Raw genomic sequence first — 23402 nt, forward strand, 5'->3', positions numbered from 1 at the left:
GCGTGGAGAGGTCAAATCCGGGCGAAATTCGGAGGAATTTGTGGATGGAAATTGGGGAAAAATGGATGGGAAGCTAGATCCACTCAAAACAAAGCAAATCCATGGATCCAAACCAACAAAATCTCAACACACCAACAAATCACAAAAAAAATTGGGGGCTATTTTTGGTGGGGAATTTTTGAATTAGGACGAAAAACAACAAAACAAGGCTAGATACACAACGGGGAGGCTTCGAAATCGTGATCAACGTGGCTCATGATACCAAGATGATGTAGGGTGGAACCCTAATCGGCCGATCTTTCACGAAAGGAGCGGATCCCGCGAAGAACACGAAGAACACGAGGGGAAACACGAGGGGAAACATGAGGAGAAACACGAGAGAAACACTAAACCAACACAAGAAAGTCACACATGTGCTAGATCCTTGAATACATGGAACGATACACGGTACATGATCAACTAGGGACGATACAATGGTAACGGTCTTCTCCGTGAGGAGGTCTTGAGTTCTTCCCTAAAAGGGGTCTTGAATCCGCTTGGGGGGTCTTCTCCGGTGGAGGCTCGAATCTCCGTGGAGAAGGTAACCAAGTGGATGAGCAAAGCTCTCACACAAACATGAGCTAAACCTTTGCTAACCCTAGAAAGTTGGGTGAGGTGGAGTATATATAGTCTAGGGGGAGAAGGGATACACGGGCCTTGACCCTTCACTGTGCGCAGACAGGGGAGGCCGGATGTCCGGGCTGGTCAGGCTGGATGTCCGGGCTTTCAGGCGACGCCGGATGTCCGGGCTAGGGAGGCCGGATGTCCGGGCTGGAGTGGTGGCATTTGTTGCTATCGGGTTCAGAGGGGCCGGATTTTCGGGCTGGCAGCCGGATGTCCGGGGGCTCGAGAGAGGCCGGATGTCCGAGCTGGAGTGGTGGCATTTGTTGCTCTCGGGTTCGGAGGGGCCGGATTTCCGGGCCGGCAGCCGGATGTCCGGGCTGTCGAGGCCGGATGTCCGGGGCCTGTAGCTTCTGGCGGTTGTGCTGCTGTAGTGGATGACGCTCCAGGGGCCGGATGTCCGGGTCCTGGGAGATGCTCTTGGCTCCTTCCGTTGGTTCTCCTCATCCGTGGACTTGGGGACTTGTACATCTTCATGCGCATCTTCGGGAGGGTCCTCTTGGTGCCGAATCATGCACAACACCTCAGACTTAGGTAGTAGCCATGTCTCATGCATAGAAAGTGAAAGTTCGGAGAGGAGTGAGTTCACCTTATCTTTGATAGCCTTGGCTCGGGCTCGTGTCATTGTTCCAAGTGGTGTCGTTGGAGGTGTAGGTGCGTCCATGGGATGATCTTGGGATGCTCCGCATCATGAAGGTATTCTTCCTTTATCTACATCATTTGCTCTGTTGCATATAGCCAAGATACATGTAACTCATTGCTTGCTCTAACATGCTCATGCATTCACATGCTCTTATATTCTATCTTTACATGATTGCTTTCCAAAGCTTTACTTGTTACTCTTCATATCTTTCCAAAGCTTTACTTGTTACTCTTCATATACATGTAACTCATTGCTTGGCCTATGCATGTTACATGTCTTTCCAAAGCTTTACTTGTTACTCTTCATATCTTTATCTAAAGCTTTGATGTATGTTGTCATCAATTATCAAAAAGGGGGAGACTGAAAGCACAAGTTCTCCCTGGGTGATTTTGGTAATTAATGTCAACATATCTCTTGTTGGACTAATGTTTTTATCTAGTGTATTTCAGATCAGTTCAACAATGGCATGGAAAGGACAAGAGGATGTGGAACCCCTTTCAAAATGCTAAGGACAAAGATTGGCAAAAGCTCAAGACTCTTCATTTCTATTTTAGTGATCCAAGATCATATTGAGTCCATAGGAAAGCCAATACTATTAAAAGGGGATGAGGTGTTGCTTAATGGTCTACTTGCTTAAAGTGCTTAGTGATATTGCTCCAAAACCCTCAGCCACTTTCTCATTTCCACATATATCCAAAACCCAAAGTCAACCTCAGCCCTACCAATTGGATCTATCCGGCGCCACCGAGTTCATTTGACATAGCCACTTCCAGAAACCCTAGACAATTCAGTCTCACCGATACGGATCTCGGTCTCACCAATACGGATCTCGGTCTCACCGAGATGGCCTTGCAATCTCTCTATTACCTGTTGTAATTATTTCGATCTCACCAAAATGTGCAATCGGTCCCATCGAGTTTGTTTGACCAACTCTCTTTTTGCTCTTTGCTGAAATCGGTCTCACCGAGTTCAAGCAATCGGTCTCACCGAGATGAGGTTTTGCCCTAGCCCTAGCACATCGGTCCCCCCGAGTTGATCATGTCGGTCCCACTGAGATTCCTAACATTCACATTTTGAACTAAATCGGTCTCACCGAGTTCTTCTATTTGGTCTTACCGAGTTGGGTCAAATGTGTGTAACGGTTGGATTTTGTGTGGAGGCTATATATACCCCTCCACTCCCATCTCCATTTGTGAGAGAGCCATCAGAACGTGCCTACACTTCCACTACTCATTTTCTGAGAGAGAACCACCTACTCATGTGTTGAGACCAAGACATTCCAATCCAACCACAAGAACCTTGATCTCTAGCCTTCCCCAAGTTGCTTTCCACTCAAATCATCTTTCCACCATAGCCAAATCTGTGAGAGAGAGTTGAGTGTTGGGGAGACTATCATTTGAAGCACAAGAGCAAGGAGTTCATCATTAATACACCATCTATTACCTTTTGGAGAGTGGTGTCTCCTAGATTGGTTAGGTGTCACTTGGGAGCCTCCGACAAGATTGTGGAGTTGAACCAAAGATTTTGCAAGGGCAAGTAGATCGCCTACTTCGTGAAGATCTACCCGAGTGAGGCAAGTCCTTCGTGGGCGATGGCCATGGTGGGATAGACAAGGTTGCTTCTTCGTGGACCCTTCGTGGGTGGAGCCCTTCGCGGACTCGCGCAACCGTTACCCTTTATGGGTTCAAGTCTCCATCAACATGGATGTACGATAGCACCACCTATCGGAACCACACCAAAAATCTCCGTGTCTTCATTGCGTTTGCACACTCCAATCCCATCCCTTTACTTTCTTGCAATTGGCATGCTTTACTCTTTCCGCTGCTCATACTCTTGCCATGCTTGCTTGAAATGTATTGTGAATGCTTGAACTTGTGCTAAAACTCCTCCTGAACTTGAAGAACTTAAAAACTGCCACTTTTGCTTGTTGAGGTTCTAATCACCCCCTCCCCTCTAGACACCTATTCTCAATCCTTTCAAGTTGAAAACAAGAGCAAAAGTGTTTGAAAAATAGATAAATTGGAGACGTATCAGGGTTCTTTGTATGGGGCTAGATCCATTGTCTGGCTCAGGGTGTGTCATCGGATCCTGACTTATGGGCAGATCCGACGAGCGATTCTCGCACCTATTCTGGGTCTGATACGTTTGCATCGAAGCGAGTGCGTCTTGTTGCTCCTCAGTCTGGTCTAACACCCAGCTTGAGAAGACTAGTTCTCCGCAAGAATCCGTGGTGTACTCCAGGTTGCCGAGTCTGGCGAGTTGGCCTGGAGCAAAGGTCTCAACATGGCCTAGGTGGTCGGTGAAGTCAGCAAAATGGGCGATGTTGCCGAAGACAAAGATCTGGCCCGACACGAAGGTCTTGTCGATGTCAATCTTCTCGCCGATCTTAATCCCCGTCGAATCGCTACGACTACGTAGTGGGACCTGCATGGGCCACCAATGTCGGGATCGAATCCGACAGATGTCGGGTAGAGGGCCCCGAGCTAGTAGTCTTGACATGATGGTAACAAAGAACGAGTTTTTACCCAGGTTCGGGCTCTCCTTAAAGATAAAACCCTACATCTTGTTTGTGTTGTATCGATTTGGGAGGGAGTACAAAGTACATGTGATCTACCACGAGATTGTTGTTTATCGTCTACAAGCCCTGCCCCTCAGTTTATATAGGTACCGAGGGGTCTAGGTTATAACCTAGTCGTCTACGTACATAGAGAACGTGTTATAGACGACTATATGTCAAGTTTTCGGGAGCCTTCCTTTTATACACCATGGGACACCTCGATGTGGCCCACCGGTGAATCGATATGGGGTCCACGGTTTGGCCGAGAGATGACGTGGTGAGTGACCCTCAATTCGAGACACCGTTAGAGGGGTAAGAAGGTTTTGTGGCGTCGCCGACCGGCTTGAAATGGCAGGCGTCCCGGTAGGTGGAGCAGCGGCTTGAATGCGGGCGCACGAAGTTGGCTTTTGTTCGCCTCATGAGGTTGAGTGTCGGGCAGGTGGATTATAGATCAAACGACTTGAATGCAGTATGGAGAACAAGCGGACAAGATGGAAGAGGCGGCTTGAATGTGGGCCCTCAGAATTGGCTTCTCATTCGCCACGAGAGGTTTTTCTGCATGCGTCTATGTTGTCAAATGCATTCATGACGGACGTCTGCACTTCCCCAAACCGTCCTTTAATTTTGTTCCGATTTATGTGATTTCAAACGTCCGAATAATCTTGACCTCCGTTGGATGACAAAATTGTTCAGACTATCTGGTCCGGACATTTAGGGACAATTTGGTGATCCGTCTTTGAATTGCCCTTGCTGCAAGACTTTTATTTTGTTAGCTTTCTAGTGCAAGCCATGTGTCTCCTATCACAAGGCCATGCACTTTTATTTTGCTAGCTTTGTAGCTTTTATTTTGCTATAAATTATGTGCCTTATTAAAACTATATTAGTGAAAACATTTTTTTCAATATGAATTTAACGGTATAACTTTTGTTACACATAACTCACATTTGGTTGGTTAAATATTGACCAAAGTAAAATTTTGACACGCCATAATCATTCAAAGGGAGTATGATAGGTGGAGGTGATCCCGCTAGTTGCGTTGTTCCTTTGAGCCTTTGAGCGTCCTGTAAATTTGTTTGCTGGCTTCTATAAAAATTATTATGCCAACGGTGTACTCTACAAAAAATATTTACATGGAATTATATGCATAATGAGTGGATGGACATCACTTAATAACCTTTTTGTGTACACTTTCTCTTGTACGCCTAAAAGTCCAGTACAACAAATAAGGTAATAATTGGAGTGTTTTTGTCACGACCCGATCAAGAGGGGATCGAGAGGGGAAAGGAGATCAGGGGAGAGGAAGAGGAGCAGGGTAGGTAAGAGCGAGAGAGACGTGAGGAAGGGGAAAGTAGTTAATCTATTTTCTCATTGCCATCGTCTGTTCACTCACACGGTTACAAGTAGGCTACAGCTGGCGTAGCACACACGCACACCCCTGGCAGGTGGGTCCCAGCCCAGCCTCCCCGCTGACTTGGTCGTTGCAAGTTCAGGTTCTGCACTTGCACTCTTCAGTCCGCTGCAGGTCCATCTGCAGGCGTGACAGTTTAGACAACAATTATGGTTTATGCTGCGCACGAATTGAAGCCCGGGCAACATGATGAGCAGCTGGAGCTTTCTCGTTGATAATAATTTGTTCTGGAAAGTCCACACGAATTGACTTGAACTTATAGCGCTGTTTAACATGAAAGAAAAGACCATGTAAATACTGAGCATAACAGGTTATGAAGCTGGTAACATCACCACAAAGAACATTACTAAGCCATATTTTCCTCGACTACCTTTATTCAAAAACAGTCAAATTACTACTCATTCAGAAATATGATGTTGATTTAGATTAGTCAAGTGAAAATAGCGTCTTTATATTCATTCAGAAATAGAATTTGTAATGTTTAATAAGGTGTTCATATGAAAAGAATCGTCAATGTTGCATGCTAACAAAAAAAATGTTGCATGCTAGAGACCATGTCTATGAGACCCAGAACAGCATGTATTGGTGAAGAGGGAGTAAAATGGACAGTAGATTTGTCCCCTCCCCCACGTGAGATTCTGAAATAAACTCAGGTGATTGGGATTTCACAATTAGGAATGATCTTTGTAATCTAGTTGCTGCAGGAACAGGTTATCCGGAGCACGTCTCCTGTGCACTACACGCTGAAGCCCTGGCCATGTTGCATGCTATAAATGCTACTGCAAGAATGGGATGCAGTCAAATCATATTGGAGACCGACTAAAGCAGGTGGTTTCAACTCAAGATTGCAATTCAGCTGCGCTAGGTTCTCTGTTTCAGGAAATAAAGCTCTTGATGTTGTTAAATTAGGTACTTGCCCAAGATCATGTAATGTTGCTGCGCACAATTTAGCTGTGTATGGAGCTGGGTTAGGGAATGGCAACTTTGAAATCTCGGTTGGCCATTTTCCAGACTTTGTAACGAACTCCGTAGCCGGCGACTCTGCCGGCATGTATTAGTTTAATCGAATACTAGTTGTTCCTTTCAAAAAACATGAGTAATGAGAAGAAAAAAAACTGGCAGAAGTTTAATAATAGGTTTATGAAGAGTTAACAGGAGGATGGTATCAAAGGTATACCTGTTCTTTCCAAGATATATCTAGGATTTTGTAGTATGGTTCCAGCAGTACCACTCGATCGCCTTCTTTAATCTATGGCATACAAGGATTACACTAGAATGGTTACATAAAATACAGTACCAGCAAAAGCAACTTGGGAAACTTCAATATCGACGGGCTTGGTAGCTATTTAAAATGTAATGAATTCTGGAACAACAAAAACTATTGGCACATGAAGGACATTGGATCATACTCCCTCGTCCGGAACTACTTGTCGCAGAAATGGATGTATCTAGACGTATTTTAGTTCTACATACATCCATTTTTATCCATTTCCGCGACAAGTAATTTGGGATGGAGGGAGTATGTTTTAAGATTGCTCTTAGTAATCCCAATGGCATGACACTATAACAGCATAGACACCAGTTTATGTTCCATACATCTGAATCCTGATGTTATTCAGTATACTGACGCTTTAAGCATGCAAGCACAGCTACACCCACTAGGATAAAATCATGACGCAGTATCTCAATTTCTCATATAAAAATTATTCAGAAGTGATATGAGAGATCTTACTGCTTCATTCTGTAGCCCGTAAACTGATAGTATGAAATAAGACTGATCCAAGTCACATGTTAAATAATACCTGAAAGACCATAAAATTGTTGTCTCATTAGAGTGTAGCATATAACTTTACATATGAGATAAAAATCCATAACAATAAGGTATGTGTAAAGAGCGGCCGATGGGCTATGCCACCTGGATTTTTTACTGTGTCGAATAGGAATAGACAAAGGAGGTGAAAATGCATCGAACCATCGATCCTATTCCTGTCCTCGTCTCCTCATTCGCCTCTCTCGTTTTCTCCTCCCTCTAGGAGTGGCGGCTAGGGTTACCGCGACCACCGTTGCCGCCGCCGCCGGCCCATTCCCCATCCCGTGATTCCTCTCCTTCTCCCTCGTCTGCCGCTGCCACCCACCACTCACCAGCGCCATTCCCAACAGCCACCGCCACCACCGGCGCCCCCACCCCTTCTCCCCTCCCCTCACGCTCTCCCCATCACCGGTGGCCTCCTCCTCGCACTAGATCGAGCAGCTGGTCCAGATCCGATGCAGGCTCAGATATGGTACACCCACAACGCTGCTTCAGCTTCGCCCCGTGTTGCATCTCCGCCTCCCAGCAGCACCACGATCTGGTCCTCCCCGTTCACGGCTATCGGCAGGAGGCGGAGCATGACGCTGCCAGCAGGAGAGGCGCCCTTCTGCGCGAGCGTGGCCACTTCTCCCCGGACGTCTACTTCGTCGAGGAGGTCATCACTGGATACGACAAGACCAACCTCTAAATGACATGGCTCCAGGTACGTGGTCTACACAGACGCACAAATCCCATACTTTTAGATTTCTCTGGTTTGCTTCAGATTTATTTATCGATATGTTGGATGCGTCGCAGGCAAATGCAATGTGGAGTCCGCAGGAGAGGAACACACGGCTGGAGAACAGTACATGGGGGATCTGGAACCTCGCGTCACCCACATCGACCAAGGCGGCCATCATGGTGAGTTCGACGGGAGCCGCGACACCGACGACATCCAGATCAAGCCCGGCTCCTCCTATATCTGGATCGACCGTTGCTCCCTCGATGACTACGACGACGAGCTATTGACATCATCAGCCAGAGGCGACGTCGTTGTTTTCCTTCTGGGACTCCAGAGTTCAGACGCCCATGGGCGTGGACTTGTGTGTGAGTGATCAGGAGCTCTACTCTTCTTGAATTTTTATTTGGTGCATTGGAGAGAGTTTTAGACATGCCAGGCGTCATGCCTGTCAAACTGGGTGAAGCGCTATGCACAAATTAAGATGCTCATGTTCCAGTGATTTGCTAGAAGCAGCACTAGCCAATTTTACATAGGTTTTCACTGCATCAAGATGTGATGACTTGAACCAAAACGCGAACAAAGCCAAAATGTGATGATACATGTTTTGCTTCGAGACCAGTCTTGCTGCTTAACTTGAAAAATACCTATATTTTGTCACAAACTAGATGGATTGAGTGATTCTTTGTTGGTGAAATGATCTGCCCAGATAATTAGATAGTGATAGTTAAAATTGTGTTGTGTTACTATTTTTGTTTTATCATGGGAAGAAGCCAAGCTTAGCAGGCGGGCAGAGGCATATGGTGTAGTAAGTTAAACCCAAATCTAATTTTGCTACATCAGTCTCCTAATCCACGTTTTCTAGAGTCGCCTGGTCCGCATTAACGCAGCCCACGCAAAAATTTGGCTGCTAAGACAACGATGTTCATGTACACAGGTCAAAGTAAGCCACAAACAAACCAGCCCAAAATAAGCCAAGGCAAAAGACCGCCACATGGCAAGGTGTGTACAGCGTCTGGATTCTTGGGTGGTTTTTGACTGAATGTTAGATGGTGCTACGTGCAAGATGTTGGCCTCTGAACTGACACTGGGTTTGCTTTTTCTGTCACGCTTTCTGCAGGATCTAGCACTGGTAATATCATGCAGGTGTTGGAAGTGTACCTGCCAATTTTGCTCGGATTGGTTGAAGAGGGTGAGTGATCGCTGCCATTTTTGGTTTTTTGCTGTTTTGGTTTTGATCCTCGGCAATTCTGTATATTTTCTCCTTTCATTTATCATGTAAAATGTGCAGGTAGTGAGTTCAGGCACAGTGTGCAGCTTGTATGGAGTATTCAAGAGGACAAGGTCGAGGTACTTGCTTGCCCATGTCAAGCTTTGACCAATATTTACTTCTGTCTTCAGCTCTAACATGGATCAAATTTTTGATTGCAGGAGGCGCTGTCTGAGCTGCATTTAATGGCCAGGATCTGCTTGCTGCAGGCCAACTCCCTGCTTCTTCCAAGGGCTTATGGCGAGGGTATAGCCCATGGGTCTCTGAAGGCAGCCTTACTAACTTACTATAAACTGAACTGCATGTAAACTCATGGTCTGGCAAGTTTATGCATTTATGAATTGGAGAATGTTCATCACCTGATGTGTGCTTCATGCCGATAACTAATGTATCATTTCTTGATAATGTACATAGAGAGCAAACGTGCCACGGTAGACGTTTTCTTGAAACCATCTGGCTACTTGAATTGCACGATCAAGTGCTCCGACATACACCATCAGAATTAAGGTAATCTACTCTTAAGCAGCTCGCCAGATAAGTTGAAGATTTTTCTTTCCACATTTTAAAATATAATTATCTCGTAGCTCTGAATCATTGTTTATTTTATACAACTGAAAAGGATGACCTCTTTGTGAAGTTGGTTTTGGAGTATGTACCTGAGAATGTCCATTGTGCTGTCAAGCATTACAACAAGATGAACCCACTAATCTATGTGAAGCTGTACACACACCAGGTAATATTTCTATATGTTCTTGGATGATTTTCTTTTTTGCATGGAACACATTTTATCTCAACGAGTATTCTGCTTTGAGTAATCGGGTTCCAATTCCGTATTCATCGATGAAAAATGGTGTGCTTGATCTGAGGACTATTAGTTGTACACCTTTAAACAGCCAGTTCTCTTCATGCTAGATTTGCAGTTTACTTGATAAAATTAGGAAAGACCGGTTATTTATGACTTGGCACTAGCTGGTTATCCCATTTTATTTTGGCATTTTAGCAGTGCCATTTTCCTGTTAAAATCTAGGCAACCTTTTCTAAATAGCATATTATCATGCAAAGGTTTTAAGAGCAATCCAGAATAGAGGTCCAACCCTTAATCATGGTTATATTTCCTTCTATGATCTTCCAAGTTTCATGGCATTTTTTGTGTTGTGCCTGTTCCAAGTTTCATGGTATTACTATTTTTGACATATGCAAGAACACCTTCACCAACTGATGTAGCAAAAAAAAGTATGTGGATGATATGTACTTTCTGAAAATAATTCCTTCTGTTCTGTTTTTTCATTATACATTGATTGCTATTTATGCTTCTTTAGCAGTGACATTATAGTCAATTTGCATTTTCTATCTTTTAGCTACACTGCCAAATCCAACGACTTTCATTTGTTCGTACCATTAGGCTGCAGGGAAATATTACTTTATGTAACATGCATGTTTTTTTTCTTAATCTGTTGTTGTTGCTACTCATTTCTGAAATTTTCTTGATGCAACTTCATTCGGATTTATGTGAATAAAAGCGTAAGGGGTTCAGTGGCAATGCTACAAAATAATTCCAGACGTGAGTATCTGGATCGCACTGCTGTTGGTCGTCTCATGTGCTTCGTACATCGGGCTTCTGACAGATCCAAGTCATGGCCTCATGGGGTCCCTTTCTTCAGCCAACTGAAACACTTCTTGGTAGCTTGTCTTTGCTTTTGGATTAATTGTAATGCATCATCTCACCCATTTATGATCCATGGGTGAGTCCTACATATGCCTATGATGGTTCTAACTCAAATAATATAGTTAGTTCTACTCAAATAATATAGTAGTATTTGTATGTTTGATCGATGCGCTAATAATAAATCCTAATGTTATAGCATACACACATATTAATGTACATAAGTGAGACTAGGACACATGACAGGAGATTGTGCCGACACAAGATAAGTGCGCACAAGCCTGCCTCAGGTGGCGCCACCAGGTGGCGCCCCATCCTCTAGTAGGAACAAAAGAGATGCAACAATCTTGTAGACTTTGTAAAGGAACAAAGTTGTATAGATTCACATACCTAACTCTATTGTGCTTTGACATCATAAAAAGGGTGCTGAATCTTATCGACAAATATTAAAGGGCACACAGCTGTGCAATGGATTTTTTTTCTATCTTTCTAGTTGAACAAAGATAATAGCTTCTTTAATCTATTCAGAAATACTATTTGGCTCTGACCATACTATATTATTTCCTCTAATTTGCAATTGGTTGCATAACAACTATTCTGGAATATTTCTGTACCACATTTGCTACCTTGAGCATACTATCTATTTGTGAATCTGTGTACTGCGCTTCAAAATTATGTAGTTGTATACGGATTTTGGCATAGCGATCTGAGACCTTGTTTTTTGGTCTTGTGCTTCAGCCTTTGGAACTTCTTGGCCCCTAAAAGCACACGCCCAAAGACACACACATTGCTTTTTGATGAGCATGTGAGAAGGACTTCTAAAAATTGCACTAGAAGCAAAAAAATAAACACTGATCTTGGTGCTTCCTAGTTGCCTCAATCCCTCCCTCTTCGTGCGCGCGGCCACAGGCCGAAGCTTCATCACATCATGTCCGATTATGACTCCACAAATAGGATAGATGATGAGCAATATCCGCCCATATCCGTCTATCTAGGTTTGTGGAACTATTTGTATAATTTCATATAGGATACTGAAGTGGAATAGGGCATTTTGGAGACCGAGCTCCATGGAGCCCTTTATTTTGAAAAATTCAAAATTCATAAATTTCAGTTTAAAAAAATCTGAAAAAAATTACACATGTATGCAAGGATGTAATGTGTATGTGTGAAAAAATTCAGGATGAAATACCTTGAATTGCGAGCTGCACAAAAAAAACAAAATCATGGACTTTAAAGATGAACAGTACATATGCTAAAAAGGCTCATATTTGTCTTTTTTGTGTAGCTCACATTTTATTGTATTTCGACCTAAAAATTTGCACACATATACATTATGTATCTAAGTATATGTGTATTTATTTTCAGAATTTTTTGAAACTGAAAAGTTTGAATTTTGAAGTTTTCAAATAAAGGCCTCCATGGAGCTCGGTCTCCGTTTGGCATTTTCGACTGAAGTGGAGCTAACTTGCTCAGCAATCCCTTGTGCCCGCCCCTTCGAAGACTCATCCAACCGGCTCCTGTACTCATGCCTTAGGTCATGTTGTACTTCTACATATTTGTCATGAGAACTTACTTTCAGAAGGTGCCCTCTTATTTTCTATGGATTATTTTGTTTGTTGTGTAACTTAAACTTGGATGTGTTACTTTCTTTTAGCTTGGAACAATTACTTCGTCTTGTAACATTCAACATAGAAAATCTCAGCATGTGATTGATGGTTGAATTCTTGTTGTTTTATATGCGCAGTTGTCTATCTATACTTATCATGTTTTATTGTGTGATTTGGTCATATGCATTTTGTTGATAGTCTAATTTGGATCTGGCTTGAGGGGTCGCCCAGATTATTTAGTTTTGGTGGTCAAGCTAATTGTTTGAGAATGCACACATGATTGCAAGTACAGAGGCTAGATGCAGCAGGCTGGACGTAACAGAATTGTGTGTTAGAGCTCACGCATGGAGAGAAAGAAGGAAAGAGGTCTGGTTTGGAAAACTGAAGTTGGAAAAGATTTTGCATAATCAGCTATTCTGCCAAAACAGAGCTAATATGGAGAGTCTACTAGTATTGGGCCCAGGCTGATGCTTTTACAGATATAGACGAATTAATTAAAGATTAGGAAAAGCCTTTTTGGCTTATATGCCAAGGAAACAGCACGTCAGGAGTCCTACTCCAATTTGCCAAAGGCCACGCATACCCTTATATATGTGGGTACATGGCCGATTGAAGAATCAATCGATCCTTTTACAACCTTACGTTACTTTTTCTCCTACATTCTTTTCTTTCCAGCACCTAGCCCATAGCTTCTGCCCAGCCCTAGCAACACTAGGGTTTGGCTAATCTTTGATGTTTTGTATTGAAAAATGGTCGGTGGAGAGATGTGCTCCCACGACTCGCCCCCTGCGCCCTCGCTGCCGGCGCCCAGTTCCGCCGCCACCCCGGTCTCGCTCCCGCTACCCTTGGCCCCCGCCTCCCCCGCCTCGCCTTCCGGCCATGCCCCGGTGCTCCGTTGGGCGGACCTGGCCGAGCAGGAAGATGTGGCATCCGGCCTCCCGGTGGTGCGCCGCGACCCACCGGCCCAGCCTCCCGTGACTCAATGGGAGAGTGCGCTGTCGCCTCAACGCGGCAGCCCCCCGGACCTCTCGCGGTCGCGCCGGCCTGCCGGTGCTGTCCCCTGGACCCCGCCCCGACAAAAGCCCTCCTTGGGACCCCAGTCCGCTCGCCGCTGCCGCGCTCCGGCGTGGGGCGTTGCGGGGCGGTCCGACCAGGGAGGCGCCCGCGTCTTGTGGCGTTCCTCGTCAGCGTCTGCCCCCTCCAGCTCGGCCACTTGCCCCCATCGCAGCCCGGTCGCTCCGCCGGCGGGCTTCCCGATGCTCCGGCGTGTGTCCCCCTTCCGGCCTTTCATTGCCGCATTCGGCTCGTCGTCCTCCCGGCTCTCGCCCTACGTACCCCTCGACGGTCCAGGCCCGCCCTGTCTTCGGCTCCGGCACCGGCCGCGGCGGAGGTGGCGGCGCCGAGGGAAACCCTCGCGCCCAACCTCCTGCCTCGCTGGCTGGGCCGGTCACGACCTGGGCCGGGCTCCTCCTCGCAGGCCCCCACTCCCTCGCGGCTGGGCCTGTTCCCTGTGCCCACCCAGGAGACGGCCCACTCGGTCGGTTCGGCCATTTGGCTGCCTGCCGGCCTCCCCCGACACCCAATTCCGCCCCGTCCCCCTGCTCCCACCCCCGAAACCCTACCCGCCGTCGCCCTCGCCCCCTGCGCCCGCCGCCGGCCCTCCCGGCCTCCTTCCAGCCTCGCTCGAGGCTCCCACCATGCCGCGCGCATGGGGCGACGAGGGCTCGCGCCCCAAGCGTCGGGCGGACGATTCCCGTGGCCCCGCCCATCCATCCCCCGACCGTCACGAGGTCTGCCACGAGGCTGACCTCCGCCGCCAGTTGACCGCGCGCGACACCCGCCGGTCCCCTCACCGCTCCGACCGCCGTCCCCCTCCGCCTGCGGTCCGCCGCTCCCCCGCTCGTCGATCCCCGACCCGGGCTGACCGCCGGGACCGTTCACGGTCCCGCCAGCCCGTGTCGGCCGCTGACTGAAGATACCTGTCGGCATTCTGGGAACGGGGGTCCCCAGACTTGCCTGCCTGCGGCCTGCGGCGTGACTCGAGTGGGGGCCTAGTGCGGCCCAGCTTCATCAGCTCAAGCTCAAGACCCTCACAAGGGGCCAAGCCTTGCGGGGCGGACGATAGGAGGCTTCCTCAGGACCAGCCTCATCAGGCAGGCTCGCGAGGAGGCGGAGAGATCAAGGCAGGGGCACCTCGCGAGGAGCTCGTGACGCAAGCCATGACGATCGAGATCAGGCGGGCGCCAGGCGGGCGTTGGCCTGCGCAGTGTCCTTGTTTCCCCTTCGGTGCAAAGGGAACAAGCACAGTCCAAGGCATTGGGCAAAGGTTACCATTCCGGTGCAACGAGACCAAGACCAGCAGAGCGGCAGGACGGAGGTCACCGTGGAGCCCAAGACGGCGTCATCACCAGTGCTTTTGGCAGCCGAAGACCACCTTTGGTCAGGATAACTTGTACTAGATGTTCCTCTTCAAAATGGCCAATTGTTGGCGCCCTTCCCGCTCATTATTTGGGAAGAGGACCAGGGCCTCTATAAATAGGACTAGCCCCCGAATAGAAAGAAGAGGGCAAGAAAGAGAAAGAAACAGAGAAGAGAAAGAGAGAGAGAGAGATCCGGACCAAGTAGAACACACTGCACCAGCTCAAGAACACCTCTCGTGAGGCCGTTCTTCCCCCTATATTGTTCATCATCAGCCCCTGAGACAATCCACCACACCACACACTGGAGTAGGGTATTACACCACATCAGTGGCCCGGACCAGTATAAACCCCGTGTCCTTTGTGTGTTCTTCTTTCCAGCCTAGATTTCTTGCGAGCCATAGAAGCGCGAGTCGGTAGGGAAGGATATCCGTGCGCACCCCAGAGTTCGAACCTTAAGAGTCTGCCGGAACCCGAAATCCGACATTTGGCGTGCCAGGTAGGGGGGCGCCAGAATCCTTCTTCCTCCGTGTCGCGTTTTGTCGCCTCGCCGTTCAAATGTCAAATGACCCGGCTGCCAACGCCGACCGCTGGGCAGCGTGGCCCGCCCACGCCGTGTCGCCCACTTAGGGCGACCTCAACCTTGCGCCTCAGGCAGCCCGCGCTCCGCAGGGCTCTGCAGGGCGCGGGCGACGCAGCCATAGCGCCGCACACTCGACGGGAACAGGCGAACTCCAGGGCCGCGCTCACGGTGGCCCGAGAGTTGCTACGGTGCCGGCTGCTGGAGGGCGGCCGCGACGTGTTGTTAGAGCGAGTAGCCGAGCTCCTGGACGCCGCCGCCTCAGGAGCAACTCCTTTCTGCGTCCAGCTGCCGCCCCAGATCCAGGGCGGGCCGTATGGCGGCATTATACGTGCTCACGCAACTTCAAGCGGACTCCAGGGCCTGTTCAACGCCAACGCCTCCGTCGACACCGGGCGACAAGTCGCGCCGGCCCCATCTCCGGTCAACGAAGGGGTGCACGCCGCGGCCTTCGGCTTCGGCGGACCGTCGCGCCATCACCCCAAGACGACGCTCCAAGCCGGACTGCGTGGCATGCGGGGCGCTACGGCGAGGCCCACGAGGCGGTGGCCCCAGAAGCTTATGTGCCCCGCATGGTGGATCAGGGGTGCGCACTGGAAGAAGATCATGGCTCATTCCTCGGGCCGGGCTGGGGCGAGGAGGCACCAAAAGCTGAGCTCTTTCAGGAACCCCAAGAGAGCCTCGACAACCGCACCGGCGACAGCAACTATCGGGTACCACTCATTCCTCAGGAGCAAGCTTATGCTAACCATGGGTCGCAGGAGATACAAGTCGCCGCAGCAGATGGCTGCCCCAATGCTGCAGCCTCCTATCCCTCAGGAGGAGGGCGCAGGGGGCTGCAGGAGAGGGGCCGAGATCCGGGTTCGCCCCCGCGGCGGTCGGAGCAGGCGCTCTCAGGAGGTAGGCCCTCTGCCGGGGAGGTGCCCCAGGGCCTCCCGTGGTCGTCGGGGGAACCGCTGGCGACCGCTCTACCCCATTGGCGTCGTCCTTGGTCTCCGGTCGCCGTCAATGGCGGTAGAGTGAGGTGCAAGGCGGGGCCCTCGTCAGGCGATATGAAGCAAGGCCGGTACCTGTGAAGAAGGCCCAGTGCCTGTGAAGCTCGCCGCCCGTGACACTCTTACGTAATAATGAGTGGGGCTGTACATGCCCCGGAGTCTCCGGAGAGCCGCCCTCGGGCCTCGGGGGCTCCCGCCCACGCCCAATGGCAGCACTTAGCTCCGCGCTGGTGAGAAGACGTCGAAGACTAGACTAGGTGCCGAACGCGGCCTTTTGTTTTTCACTTCTTCCTTGTTGACAAGTTTCTTCGGTTTGGATTTAAGTTGGATTTGAACTCGAGACTTGCGTGTGTTTGGGGAAGGGGTGTTTAGTCTCGTTCGAGCAATCTCGATTTCGGCTTTGCATCCAAAGTTAGCGTCGGCTGCCCCCCCCCTCACGAGCCCCTCGCGAGCCGGGCCGGGCCAGGCACGTCTACAGACGGGACCGCTGTCACCACACCCTCTCCGGAGGTTCTCATCGCAGGATCAACAGGATAATCAGAAGACACTCGAGGCGCGACGGCCCCTGTAGGCCCGCTCGGGACTCGTCTGAGTCGAAAGGTAAACAAGTCAGCTGACCCATCACCGGGCTAGCAGCTAAGCTCACACGCAACTTTATGTTTACCAGGGTACTGATCGCAAACCTTTACATGAGGGGCCTCCCCTCCCAAAATGCTCTTACATTTTTCAGGGCCGAGCCCGAACCTTCTTCATGCATGTAAACGGCAGCGACATACGGTCAGTCGGACATATCACTCACCGCGTCTTCTGGGGCACCCCCGGAGGAATCACTGGCGTCGCTGACATCGTCGCCGCCACCGCCAACACCTCCGACAGCGCCAGGCTCGTCCACAACGCCGCCTTCATTGGCGGCCACGATCACGCCGTCATCGTCAGACGCAAAGGCCCTGACGAGGGCGTCCACGTTGTCCTCCACCCATTGCACCAGGTCACCCCGGACGGCTATGGGCACGGGTGCGATGGCAGCGTCGAAGTCGAAGTGGGGGTCCCTGCCCTGCAGATAGCTGAAGACACAGGAGAAGGCACGCCCGAGCAAGGCTCGGCTCCTCTCTTGGACAAGCCAACGGGACCTCTCGGAGCGGTTCTTCAGAAGCGTCACCACGTCGGTGAAAAACTGGAGGTTGCCGGCGTAGCTGGCCTCATGAGGCTCCTTAGCGGCCGCCTCGTAAATGTTGCCCAAATCTGTGTTAGCCCTCTCCCTAAGCGTTCGAAGCATGAGGGCATGCACGTGTTCCAGAACCCGCCGCTGACGGATCTCGTCCTCATTCCGCCGCGCGATGGCCTCGGCGTCATCAACCCTCTGTTGGAGAAGAAGCAGCTTGGCCCGGGAAGAGGCTAGCTCCGCCTGCGCTATGCCAAGGACTGCTGCGGATGAGTCCGCACGCCGCGTCACTTCAGCCAGTCTGGCCCTGAGGGCCGCAGTCCTACCCTCAGCCTCGGCCCTGATCAGCCCCAACCTCGCTTCGTATTCGCGCTCGAAGGCCGAGCGAGCTTCCGCCACGCGACGGTCGACCTCTTCCTGGGCCCGGACTTCGCGCGCAGCAACGTCATCCTCCGCCTGAGCCACCAGGTGCTCCCTCGTCTCCAACCGCTCAAGGTCAAGATTGCGCTCGGCGGCCTCCAGCGTTAGCGCCTCCTCGCGCTTCAGCAGCTCCGCCCGGTCGACGGAGGCCCCCTTAAGCGACTCAAGGGCCGCCTGACGCAGTTCCACTTGCTGCTCCAGGCTTGGAGCTCCGATGCGTGCTCCTCCGCATCTCTGCGCCGACGGTCTGCTTCCCGAGCCTCCTCGACGGCCTGGGAGCAGGCCTCCCGCGAAGCCACCAGCGACGCTTCAGCCTTCGCGTTGTCAAGATCACGTTGGTGACGCGCGAGGGCGACGGCTACCTTCAGTTTGCGCCTCTCCTCAGCAAGGCGCAAACCTTCGGCCTCAAGGCGCGCATCCTCGCCAGCAAGCTCTGCCCCGATCCGGCTCACCGCATCCGCCGCCCCCTGAAGGAACTCTTGGCGAAGGGCACGACGCTCCCGAGCGCGCCTGAGCACGTCTTCCGCATCACCCTCTTCCACCAAAGTATGCGGAGGGCCCCGAGGCGGCATGCCCCCTCCCGGCGCGGGGCTGGGGGCTGGCGCCCTAGCCATCGCCGAATGGACCCCTCTGGAAATCCAGCCTAGCGTCGGTCCACCCACGGAGGAGGAGCTGAAGGCAGACTTCAACCATTCACCATCTATGATCAGAGAACGAACGCGGGGCAAGCCAGATGTGCCCCAGGAGGATTCATGAAGAAAGGACAGCGGGCGCGTAGGCTCAAGGTGCCCGGTGGAACGGACCACTCCACCGATCGGTCCAGCGGCGGGGGTGCCGCTCGAGCTCGGCGCGCCCAGAGCCAGCGGAGAAGGCGAAGCTTTGGGGGCTGGCTCCCGGGCCGACTCGGCAAATTTGGCAGGACGGGGCCTGAAAGGCCACAATCAGCCGCAGGGCCGACTCGGCAAATTTGGCAGATCCGGTGGTGATCCGGGGCCGTACCCGTTCCCGCACCGCAGCCCTCCGCGCTCAGAGCGCGTCACGTGTCTTGGGGTCAAGTAGCCCCCCGATGGATGCGTGATGCGGACCCTCTTCTGGAACGTCCGCAGTTTCGGCCAAGATGGCCGACGCCGCCAATTAATAGAATACATGCGAACCGAGCGAATTGACATCGTAGCCATCCAAGAAACAATGCGGATGGAATTCTCCCTGTTGGAGCTCGAGCATCTGAGCTCCAACCTATTTGCTTGGCACTGGCTCCCTTCTAGTGGGAGCACAGGTCACTCGGGTGGCATCCTCCTTGGGGTGAAGGATGCCACCTTTGAGGTAGGTAGCATGGATCGCAGCGAGTTCTTTGTCAGCATGGAGGTATTTGAGCGAGCCCTAAACTTCAAATGGGAGATAATTGCGGTCTATGGTCCTGCCGACCATCACCGCTCTGAGGCTTTCCTCGCTGAGCTTCAGAGGAAGGTGGCGGCCGCTCAGCTACCGGTTGTAGTGGGCGGCGACTTCAACCTCATCCGGTCGGAGGAAGACGAGCAATAATTTGGTCAACTTCCCTCGGATGCAGATGTTCAATGACTGCATCGCCGACATGGGCCTTCGTGAGCTCGATAGAGTTGGGGCCAGGTTCACCTGGACCAACCGACAGGTGGAGCCGACCCGGTCTGTTCTTGACAGGGTCTTCGCCTCCCCTGAGTGGGACATTCGCTGCCCCCTAGCTTCACTCCGGGCGATCACGCGGATTGGCTCCGATCACGTGCCTCTCCTCCTATCTTCGGAGAACGAGCGGCCACCACTTCCGCCCCGCTTCCGCTTCGAGACCTTCTGGTTGCGCCAACCGGGGTTTGCTTCAACGGTGGCCGCTCGGTGGCGCGAGGCGCGTGATGCCCCCCATCGCGCCTTATCGGTCGTTGACTCCTGGCACTTCTGTGCTAAGCGGTCACGGCAATTCATGAAAGGATGTGGGGCTAACGTGGGTCGTGACATTCACGAGCGTAAGAAAGCCCTCCTGGAGGCATCCAGGCCCTCGATTTGCAGGCCGACTCCGCAGGCCTTTCTACTGACGAGTGGATGCTTAAGTACGACTTGGAGGACCAGCTCACGGTCATTCACACGGATGAGGAGGCCTACTGGCGCTTGCGAGGTACGCAGAATTGGGTCCTCAAGGGGATGCCAATACCGCCTACTTCCAAGCCATTGCCAACGGTGATAAGGCTCGACTAGATGTGAGTCGTTCGTCGGCCCATTCTTTCACGATACTGGCAGCAACACAAGAAATTCCAATCAAGCAAAGATGCAAGACCGTAAGATCAAAAACTAGCGTTGAGTAGATTAGATCGACTCCACGCGCAAGAGCAACAAAATCCCAATGAATCGGCAACGAAGACAATATTTGGTGTCCCTCGACATGGGACGTTTCCTGACTATTATTGAACTCACGATGAAACAAAACTTCACCCTTTACACGGCCAGATCGGCCAGTATTTAAAGAGCACGCAGGCTCTAGTTCCTAAACCGGTTGGTATGTGTACTATTTCCTGATGTTGGTATGTGTACGGAATAATTTCTGAGGGTGTGCAGTAACCGGTTTCAGAGTTCAGGGTTGAGTCTTAAACAAAGCAGTAACTTGAGGGTTAAAAGGTGGACTTCTCTCTTCTAAATATAGCTTGTTCTAACCAGAGGTGGCTCTGACAGGGCCTACACATAGCAACATAGGAGGGGCAGCCACAGCATGTGTGTTGCTCACAGGTGGAGAGGCGTGGTGGTGCAGAGACATGCAGGACACAGGTGGTGGCGGTGGAGGAGGCATGGGGAGGTTGTCACAAAAAATGAAAAACCTAGGTGGCAAGGTGGGTGTGTGGAAAGGCTCCAGCCAAAGTTCCACAAGTAGTGGTGGAATGGGTGTGGGCTCGGTGTTAAGTGCGGGGCTCAGAACAGAGCACTATGTACTGCATTGTATACAGCTGCAAACTCCTGTCAGTTTTGAATCTGTACTGCTCTTTATATGAATTTTAGGGTTACACATTTTGCCAAGAAAGAGCATAACTGCCACCTACCGTGGGGATGGCCTTGGGACCATGTGGATTATTGTGGCGACCAAATAGCATGATGCAGCACAGTGAGTCGCAGTGCATCGACAGTATTGATTTATACTAGTGCAAATCCTGCTCCTCATCTTTACTATTAAGCAGAAGTTCTTAGCTGTATTTAATCTCACTTATGAGGTGGAGGATCAGCATATGTGGACACCATCTTCTTCGGGAGACCTAACGACCAAATCAGCGTATCGTCATTTCTAGTTACACTAGTACAAAGAGCTCAAAATCCGTACAAACTAGATGATGCATCATAGAGTAATTTCTGTACTGAAGCTGCTGGTACAGCAGACTGTTCAAGCATACACAATAAAAATTCATGTTTTATTTTTTTAGATAATTCCAAATGTTCTGAAACAACGCAGTATGATGATAACAAAAATCAAGTTATAATGGAGCAAGCATAAGAAACTTATTGAATTTAAGGACTGAGAAAACTTACAGTGGAGCATCATCGTCATGTCTTATCCAAAGAACCACTTTACACACAACAGCAACTGTCTTGTTCAAACCTCCTGATAGGATGCTTATGGTTGCTTTCTTGTGGAATAACTTGACTATGATGGCATAGAGGGAGAAGTTAAACAACAGTAGAACAATTTTAACACAGTATACAACTTCAATGTTTGCAGTGCCAAAAAGAGTATTACAATTGACTTCATTCAGAGATGACACCAATGATGCTGATCTCTTGGGTCGTAGTCGTCCCTGTGAAAGAAGTCATAGGTAGAAACTTTTGCACCAACAGACAAAAAATAGTTTTGAAAACCACAATAATGGTGTGCTTTAAGTCATTGCATTAGCATCGGAAATAGTTGGGCGAATAAAATTTGAATCGTGGAAAGCATGTGTGCCACTTAGGGCTGTTAATGGTTTGGGCTCAAACCATGAACCAAACCCAGACTAAACTTCCTTCGCAGTTTTCTAGGACCAAGGTCAAGGTCGTGTCAGAACCACTGAACCCATCTCTATCCAGGTGATCAGCCCGCTAATCAGTGGCACCACGGACCTTGTCCGCCACGACAGCGGCAGCTACCAATCTCCTCCACCACAGCCTCAAGGGATGATTCCTTAGACTGGTGACTTTGCCATTGCTGCAGTTGCCACTGTAAGATCTTGTTCCATTGTCGCATTCGCCACGGTGAACGCAAAGATGTGTTGCTAACACTTAAAAGGTATGAGTTATGGGCAAGCTGAAACTATAAACCTGACAAGAGCACTCTCACACTAAAACTGAGCATGGAATTGATGTTGTAACAAATGTTATCGTATCATTTCATCTAGGTTGTACTGAATCCCATGAAAAAATTTAACTTCTACATACATGCATAACCATTAAGTAGCATCACACGATCGAGACTAAAGCTCAAACGAGACCAATGAGACAATTCTGTTAGTTCATGTCCAGTGCTGCAGTTTGCAAGTGCACTTACTATAGTTACAGAAGGTACCTTCGTTGCATTCTCTAACTTATCAAGGAGATTGATGATCTTCTGAACTTCTATGTCAGCCCTGAGAGCAGGATCTTTTAACGCAGCAGCTTCAAATCCGCGAAGGGCACTTTCATAGTTCTCTAAGTATTTGTAAGCCTGGAAGGAACCAAAAATATTATGGAAATGGAAAGTATTGGTGGAATTTTTAGCTGACTCTGCTACCCATTAAAGATCTGGCTACTCACTGTGGCACAATTATAGTAGAGGTCTGGATTTAGTTTCATAGTTTCATCCTTCTCCTGAAACAATTTATTGAAACAACATAATACATGCTTTACATTTTGAAAGAATGGAAATCGATATAAAAAAATCCATCTCATAATTTAAGAAATTACAATTTGCAAACTAATAAGATGCGCAGAAGTATGACATGCACAACTTACAGCATTTTGATATGCTTTGATCGAATGATGAAGCCTAGCTTTGTCCCAGGCTCCGCTCGCAAAGAAGCTTGTGAGGTATGCATTACCCAGATTATCTATATACAGAAAAAGGCAAGTGAACGGTTGTTGAAATGGTAACCTTGCTGAAAAAACTGAAATTACATCTCAGAATAGTCAGTAGAAGTTGTTTCAGCAAGACAATCATTGGTCATTACATAATGCTAGCCTAAACAAGCGGAGGAAAAAACAGATTTAATGTACTCATAAAGCAAAAGAATAATTTATCTTTTGTTTCTTTTGATACTACTAGTGACCCTGCCTTGTTAGCTCCCTTTTTCTCGAACGACCTGTTAGCTGTTTTCATATATATAACTTCTAGTAATGCCAGGAACAGAAACCTTTCGCATTTAAATGTGGGCTGAGTACCACTTCGGCTGCGTTTGTCATTGCAGTTAGTTGAAACTATCTTTTGTTTAGAAAGAATTATTTCAGCACAATATAGTTCAGCAACCACAAACTAA

At 49.5% G+C, this 23402-nt stretch overlaps 1 protein-coding gene across 7 annotated transcripts in view; it reads right to left on the reverse strand.

Annotated features, from left to right (window-relative positions):
- Positions 1-5008: 5008 nt before the first annotated feature.
- LOC125543954 (uncharacterized) overlaps positions 5009-23402 on the reverse strand; it is a 40337-nt gene continuing 21943 nt past the window's right edge. For 4 of the 7 annotated variants that reach the window (XM_087546957.1, XM_048707465.2, XM_048707469.1 and 1 more), the window contains 8 exons: positions 22882-22976; positions 22684-22737; positions 22439-22594; positions 21656-21713; positions 21448-21562; positions 7001-7070; positions 6446-6517; positions 5009-5532 (listed from right to left, as the gene is read on the reverse strand). In XM_087546957.1, coding sequence (XP_087403083.1) covers positions 5416-5532; positions 6446-6517; positions 7001-7070; positions 21448-21562; positions 21656-21713; positions 22439-22594; positions 22684-22737; positions 22882-22976 — 737 coding nt within the window. In that variant the 3' untranslated portion in view covers positions 5009-5415. Of the gene's footprint in view, positions 5533-6445; positions 6518-7000; positions 7071-21127; positions 21177-21447; positions 21563-21655; positions 21714-22438; positions 22595-22683; positions 22738-22881; positions 22977-23402 lie in introns of those variants that run through there. The other 3 variants (XM_048707466.2, XM_048707467.2, XM_048707468.2) reach the window with 3 other exon arrangements.

This window comes from Triticum urartu, chromosome 3A (assembly GCF_056163025.1).
Source record: "Triticum urartu cultivar PI428250 chromosome 3A, HENAU_Tu73, whole genome shotgun sequence".
NCBI lineage: Eukaryota > Viridiplantae > Streptophyta > Magnoliopsida > Poales > Poaceae > Triticum > Triticum urartu.